The 11,438-nt window shown below is 41.2% G+C and overlaps 2 protein-coding genes across 2 annotated transcripts; both read left to right on the forward strand.

Moving 5' to 3' along the window:
* Positions 1–1,131: 1,131 nt before the first annotated feature.
* Positions 1,132–9,745, forward strand: LOC139455179 (interleukin-17C-like). Its single transcript, XM_071236732.1, has 3 exons — positions 1,132–1,140; positions 6,308–6,591; positions 9,535–9,745. The coding sequence occupies exons 1-3, from the start codon at positions 1,132–1,134 to the stop codon at positions 9,743–9,745; spliced, it is 504 nt and encodes a 167-aa protein (XP_071092833.1).
* Positions 9,746–9,850: 105 nt separating this feature from the next.
* LOC139455988 (110 kDa antigen-like) lies at positions 9,851–11,030 on the forward strand. Its single transcript, XM_071237510.1, has 2 exons — positions 9,851–9,863; positions 10,219–11,030. The coding sequence occupies exons 1-2, from the start codon at positions 9,851–9,853 to the stop codon at positions 11,028–11,030; spliced, it is 825 nt and encodes a 274-aa protein (XP_071093611.1).
* The last annotated feature ends 408 nt before the right edge of the window (positions 11,031–11,438 follow it).

Here is an 11,438-nt window from a genome sequence, read left to right on the forward strand (position 1 = left end):
TAATTCTTACAATTCAATTATGTACCCAGTAACACTTATCTGATCTAATATAGCTTCTAATATATCTATAACGTCAACGTTGAAAAATAGGCGAACGGACCAGAGAAAGTCAGTGATGACACCAGGTGTTTTCGAAAGGGGTAAGCATGTCCTGCCCTACGGGTAGCACCCGCCACACACACATTGTGTGTTAGTTTGTCTGACGTCGCACAGCACTGCACCTGGTAAAGGAAGACAGTCAGTGAACAACCGACTCCAGTAACAGACCAGACAATCCAGTGACACGAGGACGCTTTAACTGATGTTTAACTGATAACGATGTATTCACAGTAAACTACTTTTATAACGAGCACGCTTATAACGAACTTATTATTTAGTCCCGGCCAGTTGTTGTATATATGCTGTATATATGCTTATAACGAACTTGTGTTATTACGTTTTAAAATTAGTGGTCCATTTCAGTTCGTTATAACCGTAGTTTACTGTAATCGTAATTACGTCTGCTGTGCAAAAGCGCAGAAATTCTGCTTCTTATAAATAAAGAAAAACTTTTAAAATTATGTTCGATTTGCAACACGGGTGGGAAGTTTTAATGCCTCTGCCTAACCATTTCTTGTAAGTTGACTCGGCATTATTAATAAATAGTCATGATCTAATGATGGACCTCTGGTCACCTTCACATCACCTTGTGCTGACATCTTACTTACGCAAATGGAAACCGCCGAAGCAATGCCCTGTAGATATCCTCCATCATCTCGCATTGTTTCCTTTAGTAATTACGGACCTCATGTGTCTCCCTCTCACGGACAAGAGCGGGGGATCCTCCCACACAGCGCCGTGCTATAAACACACCCAGTACATTGCCGTCGTTCATTTGTCAAGCACCGGGTGTCCAGCAGGGAGCAGTGGACGGGAGGCTCATGACGTTGCTAGAACCCAGGAACCGACTCCACGCACCACTTTCATCTTCATCAGCTGGCCTCCAGTGCACTGTTCTTCCCTTCAGAGAAGTTGAAGAGTTTTGATAAAACTGTTTCAAAACAAAATGGGATTAGCTTCGTGTATGTGACCTCCAAGATAAAACCAGTTTTGTGAAGAGGACGGCAACCAGTCGACAACAGCAAGACGGCGATGTGCAAGGTTTGATTGAAGTCATTTATTGTTAAGTTTTAAATATTGTCTCCAGTGATTCTGAGTTATCTTCATAGGACGAATAAGTTTCAGGTGATATAAACTCAAACACAATCAAACTACCATCTCAGCATGTGAAATATAATGATAAGTATCAAGAAATGGAGATGTTGCTCTACAGCATGATGAATGAGTTAAATGTCTACGAACAAGTCTCTTAACATTTAGAAGTTGGAGTGCTAAGTAAGGATAAGATATATGGACAAACAACCTTTTCTCTAATCGTAATCAAGACGTTACACCTTATCCTTACTTAACACACCTCTCGTTAAGACGGACCGAGCTTGATATCGTGTAACGCGCATTGGGGTCACACCTCAAACTGTCTACCCCACTCAAACTATTGTCCACCTCTTCAATGGAAACAACGTGACAAATCACTATAAATGATACGTTTCTGGTGTCCCCCGCCGTGATGTTGCTGGAATATTGCATAAAGCGTCGTAAAACCAAACCATTTGGCGGAAAGGACTTTGTCGCTTTTAGATCAGAAAATGTGTTTGGCTCCTCTTTAGAACCAATGACCCAGTTCTGAACAGAAAAAGAGAAGGGCTGTGTGTTTCTGAAATCATGTTGAGATGAACGTGCACGTGCACGTGCCCACCACTACCGGTATGTTCTGGAAGCTATTACCAGTCGGTATGCACTGAATTAGCTGTGGATCCATTGCAGCAGAATTGGCAGTATTTATCAACATGTCAACATTTCAATTTATCAAACCCCATTCACCCTTTCTTATCGTCATAGGTTCGAGCAAACCTTTATTCAGGTCGCCAGAACCTAATCTCGTTACGGCTCGTCGTCTGGGACACGGGTGGCCAAATCGGCTAAGGCGTCGTGATTCACTGTGCATAGTTGCATCCGTTGGGCACGCCAGAAACCTGTGATTGTGGGTTCGAATCCCGGTTCGCCCCGATTATGTTTCTAGGTTTGTCAGCACCATACCCGGGCTCGTGCGTTTCACCGAAGTGGTAAACGTCTGAGACCTGCATCACTTCGGGGTTTCCTCCTACATTATGCTGACACGCCGCGTTATAACTGAAACATTTAAACCCAAATCACTCACTCACACACTCAAGGCTCGTTGTCTGTCATCTTGTCGTCCGTCCGTGAGCCTATGTCAAAGTATTGGAGTTACGATCATTTCAGCGCTAAGACTATCGTGAGCCTATGTCAAAGTATTGGAGTTACGATCATTTCAGCTCTAAGACTATCGTGAGCCTATGTCAAAGTATTGGAGTTACGATCATTTCAGCGCTAAGACTATCGTGAGCCTATGTCAAAGTATTGGAGTTACGATCATTTCAGCGCTAAGACTATCGTGAGCCTATGTCAAAGTATTGGAGTTACGATCATTTCAGCTCTAAGACTATCGTGAGCCTATGTCAAAGTATTGGAGTTACGATCATTTCAGCGCTAAGACTATCGTGAGCCTATGTCAAAGTATGGGAGTTACGATCATTTCAGCGCTAAGGTCGCTTTGTGCAAGCGCCCGGGCCCTGTCGTTTTCTCCTTCTACACGTTTGAGCCCCAGGCACTAGTTTTCGCTTCGGATTTGTTTAAGACGTTAAACTAAATTGAACAAAACCATATCATGGACAATCTGCTGGAATCTTTTCACAAACAAAGGAACCCGCGACACTGATCTCGAGCATCAGAACGAAGGCCAAACTGAAGCAACTTTTTACTTCAAAAAAATTATTTCAGTCTTCAAAAATCGTTTAGAATCTTTGCTGGCCCCAAGTGTGACGTGGCATATGTTGATGTTACGATATGCAGGTATTATAATGTGTTGGACATTATGATATGTTTGCGAATATGATTTGTTGGTATTATGATATGTTGGTTTTATGATATGCGGGTCTCGTGATATGTTTGTATTATAATATGCGGGTATTATGATATGCTGGTATTATGATATGCTGCTAACGTCTCAGAAACTTATTCACAGTATTATTTCCCAATATGAGTGTAGCACTGCATGAAGATGTTAGCTGAGGCTTAACCGATATGACATGGCCATTATACTGTCCTCTCACGACAGAACAGGAAACATTACACAGATCACATCACACAGATCACATCACACAGATAGCATCACACAGATCACATCTCATAGATAATATCACACAGATCACATTACACAGAACTAACCACGAAGATCACATCACAGATATCACATAACAAGATCACATTGCACAGATCACGTCACAGATCATACTAAATAGAACACCCAGTTTACATAACACAGATCACATCACACAGATCACATCACACAGATCACATCACAGATCACATTACAGATCACATCAGAGAGATCACATCATAGATCACATTACAGATCACATCAGACAGATCACTTCGGAGAGATCACATAACAAGATCACATTGCACAGATCACATCACAGATCATAATAAACAGATCACACAGTTCACATAACACAGATCACATCACACAGATCACATCACACAGATCACATCACACAAATCACATCACAGATCACATTACAGATCACATCAGACAGGTCAAAGTACACAGATAACACACATCACATTACACAGATCACATCACACAGATCGCATCATACAGATCACATCACAGATCACATCACAGATCACACTACACAGATTACACAGATCACACTACACAGATCATATCACAGATGATACTACACAGATTACATCACAGATCAAACTACACAGATCACATCACAGATCACACTACACAGATCACATCACACAGACGATGAATAAACCATGTCACCAAATACCTGCAGAACAAAAGATAGTCGCCGCGTTATAACGAGGTACGAAACAAGCACTGCAGATTACATGACCCCAGGAAACAACAATCAGAAGAAGCTGATGCTCATAGTTTAAGAGTGTTGATTATCAACCTGAGAACCTCTGCATTCATCACGCCCCCATTGTGGCCGATAACAATCAGTGCCACGCTTCCGTGTTGGCATGACGTCATGGTCAAGACTTTCATTGTCTTCCGCGCGAGAGCTGACGGTCATGTTACCGTTGTTGTTGGTGGTACAGACCACCCCGACACCGCTCTACTGACTCGCTGGCAGGATTTGAAAGGTGGAGTAGGGTCGGGTGGGATGGGATGGGGTGGGGGCGATGGGAACGTGTAGTAGCATAATAAATTTACTGCAATGGTTCATAATGTACCAACGCGCTGTTGTTTGCTGATAAAATAACATGAATTTCATATCAGGTAAATATTAGATATCGGAGATATGATTATTGAAATCAGTTAGTATAAATTTAACGATTTAAACAATGTTCTTACATGAAACGCATTAGACATTCAATCACGTAAGTTCAAGAAACCTCTGTATGTTTGAAAAAGTCAGGATATTTGTTTGATAATAAAGTGCATTTTTTTTATCAGTAATAAATGTGCGAAACGTTGGTTCATCCCGTGTTTAATGAAGCCTCGACTGTTTGAATTCGCCCACCCTCTTTACATCGAGTTATCCTGAACAAAATCAAACAGGGAGGGGTAAGAAGTCTGAAAACAATTCACCAGGTTAAAGATTATCAAGCAGCACTGCATAGTGCTTACAATATTACATGTATGGAATCAAGTCACAAAAACGCAACTGCTACAGAAAAGCATGCATTCCATGCAAAAGTTGACTTTTATGCAAGCCCCATGCATTTCACAACCCAAGAATGGGTATAAAAACATGTGCGTTAACATATGCATTGTTTAGCATCGTGCTGACAACAACCACTCAGAAAAACAACAAAATTACGCAATTATTCAACATTACGAAATGCCACGCCTGTCCGAAAATGAGCGTCTGCGAGTCATTAGTATGCTTGAAGCAGGATCGAGTCAACGTGATGTTGCACGACAATTTAACGTCCACAGAAACACCATTTGGTGTTTATGGCAACGTTGGCAACAGACGAATGCAGTCAGAGACCATCCTCGGAGTGGCAGGCCACGCTTAACCAATAATCGACAAGACAGCTGGATTCGAACAACACACCTACGAAATCGATTCCAGCCAGCAACAGTGACAGCAAGAAGCATCCCTGGCCTTCGACGAATATCTTCACAAACCGTACATCGTCGCCTCAGATGTGTAGTGATTGTCGCCAAGAGACCCGCCAGACGTCCCATTTTGACAGGAAACCACCATCAAGCACGTCTACAATGGTGCAGACAGCGTCTACGCTGGACGGCCATGCAGTGGGGACAAGTTCTATTCACTGACGAGTCTCGTTTTCAGATCAGCTTCAGCGATGGACGGATACGAGTGTACCGACGTCGAGGTGAACGTTACGTGAATCATTGTGTCATGGAAGAAGATCGGTTCGGGGGCGGCAGCGTTATGGTATGGGGTGGGATTATAGCAAGACAGAGGACCCGTTTGATAGTGGTAGAGGGAGATCTCAATGGACAGCGCTACCGCGACGAGATCATCGGCCCTGTTGTTCTACCGTTTTTTTGCGTCTAGACATTACCTTTCAACATGACTACGCCCGGCCACATATTGCTCGACTTGTTCAGGTTTCTCTTCAACAAAACAACGCAAATGTCATCCACTGGCTGGCTCGCTCCCCTGACCCTCTCATCAATCGAGCACGTGTGGGGTGAGATGGATCGCCTTCGACGTCAACCACGTGTTCCACAGACACTTCAGGAACTTCGAAACATGCTGCAGCAGGTATGGATAGATATCCCACCAGACTTTGTGCTACGCTTGGTTGTCCATTCCATGAGACGAAGATGTGTTGCTTGCACCGCAATCAGAGGTGGACACACACGCTATTGATTTGTAAATTGACATTTTGGCATGTTCCTGTTTTTTGTTATGAAATCACGCATTTTCTGAAGTCAGTATGGCAAATTAAACTATTTGAAAACTTACAGGAGTCGTTTATCTGTTGCAAACCGAAATTGTTTCAGATTTGGTAGAAAACATAACTTTGCATTAAATCGTATTCAATGTCACAGGAACTTGTGTTATTCAGTATACAATGTGACCCACCTTCACTATAGTCTTGTCGACCGCCACACAGAAGATACTGACTGGTACTGGTCACATACATCTACAGTCCTAGCACCAGCATCTTGTCATCTTTCTTCCAGGTGGCGCTATGGACCCCGCTCGTTCTCCTCAGCCTCACCCACCTGGTACCCAGCACGGGAGACCGGCACGACAGCTGCCGCCACACACCCCAGGCCCTCGAGATCATCGACCGACTACAGAGCACCATCCACCCACAGATGCCGTTCCCCCAGAGCTCGCGCGTCTCCAGCCACCTGTTCCCCCCCGTGCCCGCCATGTGCCCCCAGCTTGCGCCCATGAGTGACGAGATCAACCTTCAGTCTCTGTGCCCCTGGGAGTACTATGAGAACCATGACGAGAACAGGTAATCATGGAGCTCGCTCACTCTTTGCAAGCTCACTCAGACTTATTCAACGCTCCCTCCCTCATCTAGATTTCACTTTTCCGTGTCACTCCAGCATTCTCTCTCTCTCTCTCTCCCTGTGTGTTAAGTATTTGGACCTGTAAATAAAGTGTTAAGTATCTGTGCATGTAAAATAGTGTGTTAAAGATTGGGGCCTGTAAAATAATGTTTTCAATATTTGTGCATGTAAAATAGTGTGTTAAGGATTGGGGCCTGTAAAATAATGTTTTCAATATTTGTGCATGTAAAATAGTGTGTTAAGGATTGGGGCCTGTAAAATATTCATTCAATATTTGTGCATGTAAAATAGAGCGTTAGGTATTTGCACGCGTAAATTAGTGTGTTCAGTATTTGGGCCTGCAGAAAAGTGTGTTCGGGTTGTGAAACCTGTAAAATAGTGTGTTCAGTATTTGGGCGCGTAAAATAGTGTGTTCAGTATTTGGGCGCGTAAAATAGTGTGTTCAGTATTTGGGCGTGTAAAATAGTGTGTTCAGTATTTGGGCGCGTAAAATAGTGTGTTCAGTATTTGGGCGCGTAAAATAGTATGTTCAGTATTTGGGCGTGTAAAATAGTTTGTTGTTTGTTTGTTTGTTGTTTAACACCGCAATCTGAAATATTACAGTAATAAGTTTGGTAATAATCCAGTCTGCTGAGTATTCGGACCTTTAAAATAGTGTGTTGAGTATTTGGACAAGTAAAATAGCGTGTTGAGTATTTGGACTAATAAAAAGAGTGTGTTGATTATTTGGACTAGTAAAATAGCATGTTGAGTATTCGGACCTGTAGAATAGCATCTTGAGTATTCGGACCTGTAAAATAGCGTGTTGAGTATTTAGACCTGCAAAATAGCGTGTTGAGTATTTGGACCTGCAAAATAGCGTGTTGAGTATTTGGACCTGTAAAATAGTGTGTTGAGTGTGTGGACCTGTAAAATAGTGTGTTCAGTATTTGGACCTGTAAAATTTTGTATTGAAATGTTGGACCAGTAAAACAGTATGCTGAGTATTTGGAATTGCAAAATGGTATGTTCGGGTAGGAAAACCTGTAAAATAGTGCGCTAAGTATTTAGACTTGTAAAACAGTATGTTCAGTATTTGGACTTGTAAAGCAGTATGTTCAGTATTTGGACTTGTAAAACAGTATGTTCAGTATTTGGACTTGTAAAACAGTATGTTCAGTATTTGGACTTGTAAAACAGTATGTTCAGTATTTGGACTTGTAAAACAGTATGTTCAGTATTTGGACTTGTAAAACAGTATGTTCAGTATTTGGACTTGTGAAACAGTATGTTCAGTATTTGGACTTGTAAAACAGTATGTTCAGTATTTGGACTTGTAAAACAGTATGTTCAGTATTTGGACCTTTAAAACAGTATGTTCAGTATTTGGACTTGTAAAACAGTATGTTCAGTATTTGGACCTTTAAAGCAGTATGTTCAGTATTTGGACTTGTAAAACAGTATGTTCAGTATTTGGACTTGTAAAGCAGTATGTTCAGTATTTGGACCTTTAAAACAGTATGTTCAGTATTTGGACCTTTAAAACAGTATGTTCAGTATTTGGACCTTTAAAACAGTATGTTCAGTATTTGGACTTGTAAAACAGTATGTTCAGTATTTGGACTTGTAAAACAGTATGTTCAGTATTTGGACTTGTAAAACAGTATGTTCAGTATTTGGACCTTTAAAACAGTATGCTCAGTATTTGGACTTGTAAAACAGTATGTTCAGTATTTGGACCTTTAAAGCAGTATGTTCAGTATTTGGACTTGTAAAACAGTATGTTCAGTATTTGGACTTGTAAAGCAGTATTTGGACTTGTAAAACAGTATGTTCAGTATTTGGACTTGTAAAGCAGTATGTTCAGTATTTGGACCTTTAAAACAGTATGTTCAGTATTTGGACTTGTAAAACAGTATGTTCAGTATTTGGACTTGTAAAACAGTATGTTCAGTATTTGGACTTGTAAAACAGTATGTTCAGTATTTGGACTTGTAAAACAGTATGTTCAGTATTTGGACTTGTAAAGCAGTATGTTCAGTATTTGGACTTGTAAAGCAGTATGTTCAGTATTTGGACTTGTAAAGCAGTATGTTCAGTATTTGGACTTGTAAAGCAGTTTGTTCAGTATTTGGACTTGTAAAACAGTATGTTCAGTATTTGGACTTGTAAAACAGTATGTTCAGTATTTGGACTTGTAAAACAGTATGTTCAGTATTTGGACTTGTAAAACAGTATGTTCAGTATTTGGACTTGTAAAGCAGTATGTTCAGTATTTGGACTTGTAAAGCAGTATGTTCAGTATTTGGACCTTTAAAACAGTATGTTCAGTATTTGGACTTGTAAAGCAGTATGTTCAGTATTTGGACTTGTAAAGCAGTATGTTCAGTATTTGGACCTTTAAAACAGTATGTTCAGTATTTGGACTTGTAAAACAGTATGTTCAGTATTTGGACTTGTAAAACAGTATGTTCAGTATTTGGACTTGTAAAACAGTATGTTCAGTATTTGGACTTGTAAAACAATATGTTCAGTATTTGGACTTGTGAAACAGTATGTTCAGTATTTGGACTTGTAAAACAGTATGTTCAGTATTTGGACTTGTAAAACAGTATGTTCAGTATTTGGACCTTTACAATAGCTTCGGTATTTGGTCCTGTAAATTAATGCAATGGTCATTGGATAACGTGACTTGTTTGCTGGGCATTAAGTCCTGTAAAGTTGTGTGCTGAGTTTTGCGCCCTGTAAAATAGTGATTTCGGGATTGGGCCTCGTTAGTTAGTGATAGGGCCTTTAAAATAGTATGCTGGGTAGTGGCTATATACGTATTTTAACGCAGTATCCCTTGATAAGAGTCAGTCAATTACGTCGTGATTACTTGACCTTGACATTGCTTTATTGCCCAGGTACCCTCACAACATCATCTACGCCAACTGCACATGCGCGTACTGTCTCGGAAACAACTACCTGTGTCGCCCGGTCTACCACAGTATCCCCGTTATAAAGCAGATATGTCGGAACGGCGTGTTTGACTTCCACTGGGACAACGAACACATCCCGGTCGGCTGCACGTGCTCGCATCCTGGCCCGAGGAGGAAGAAGTGGTATTTTCTGTGACGTTAATAAACAATGACATCTCTCGGCTTGTTGTCAGTATTAGGGAGAAAAGGTTTTGTTTGTTTGTTTTGTTTGTTGTTCAATGCCGCACTTGGGATCGACGACATGCATCAACCAAGTCAGTGAGCCTGACCTCTTACAACAAGCATAGTCGCCTTTTACGGCAAGCATGGGTTGCTGAAGACCTATTCTAGCAGGGCGGTACCTGGTACTAATGGCGGACACCTCTGCTCTGTTCTGAGTAACGCCAGGGTGTCGTCCAACCACTCTCGTCATATATTGGTCCGACAAATTGCTGAGTCGATGTGAAATATTACTTCACTTTATATAATTACCAATTTAACCTAAAACTCTTCACGTAAAACACCCCTAAAGTGGACAATATGACATACACCCGTGTTGGGAACAAGAAGGACAATATTCCACTTCACCCTGAGGGAACAAAAAGGACAATATTACACATCACGCTGAAGGGAACAAGAAGGACAATATTACACTTCACCCTGAAGGGAACAAGAAGAACAATATTACACTTCACCCTGAAGGGAACAAGAAGAACAATATTACACTTCACCCTGAAGGGAACAAGAAGAACAATATTACACTTCACCCTGAAGGGAACAAGAAGAACAATATTACACTTCACCCTGAAGGGAACAAGAAGAACAATATTACACTTTACCCTGAAGGGAACAAGAAGGACAATATTACACTTCACCCTGAAGGGAACAAGAAGGACAATATTACACTTCACCCTGAAGGGAACAAGAAGAACAATATTACACTTCAGCCTGAAGGGAACAAGAAGAACAATATTACACTTCACCCTGAAGGGAACAAGAAGAACAATATTACACTTCACCCTGAAGGGAACAAGAAGAACAATTTTACACTTCACCCTGAAGGGAACAAGAAGAACAATATTACACTTTACCCTGAAGGGAACAAGAAGGACAATATTACACTTCACCCTGAAGGGAACAAGAAGGACAATATTACACTTCACCCTGAAGGGAACAAGAAGGACAATATTACACTTCACCCTGAAGGGAACAAGAAGGACAATATTACACTTCACCCTGAAGGGAACAAGAAGAACAATATTACACTTCAGCCTGAAGGGAACAAGAAGAACAATATTACACTTCACCCTGAAGGGAACAAGAAGAACAATATTACACTTCACCCTGAAGGGAACAAGAAGGACAATATTACACTTCACCCTGAAGGGCACAAGAAGGACAATATTACACTTCACCCTGAAGGATTTACATGTAACAGCTAAATTTGCAAAAGACTGACTCGCTGTTGGGTGTGGAACGGTTTTTTTCAGACGGTTCGCAGACATCTGGTGCCAGTGTGCTAGTCAAACTCAGCTGCTTCTTCAAAGTGCCTTACTCAACCGATAACCTTTGAACTATGCGTTTTAGTTGGTGGTTGGTGCTGTCGTCTTGATTTTGGTTTACAACTCAAGGCTCACAGTGGCTCAATGGGTTATCTCTGAAGCACAAATTCTATTCTCCTTATTGCTACACACAACTGATCAAATTCCTGAATAGTGCCATACTTGTGGCCCGATACATCCTTGAGAGAAGGTTTGAGTCTTTTCCAGAAAACACTCTTTAGCGCCAGATTATTCTCAGTAGCTGTTGTCTTACTTTGAAGATGAAGCCTTATTAGCATAAAGATCCTC

This window comes from Haliotis cracherodii, unplaced genomic scaffold, assembly GCF_022045235.1.
Source record: "Haliotis cracherodii isolate W230 unplaced genomic scaffold, xgHalCrac1.p SCAF_11, whole genome shotgun sequence".
NCBI lineage: Eukaryota > Metazoa > Mollusca > Gastropoda > Lepetellida > Haliotidae > Haliotis > Haliotis cracherodii.

Bases quoted from the DNA above. Each gene is read 5' to 3' on its own strand.
- LOC139455179 (XM_071236732.1), top strand. The intron at 6,592-9,534 runs GTAATCATGGAG...TTTATTGCCCAG, and splicing joins GAGAACCATGACGAGAACAG to GTACCCTCACAACATCATCT.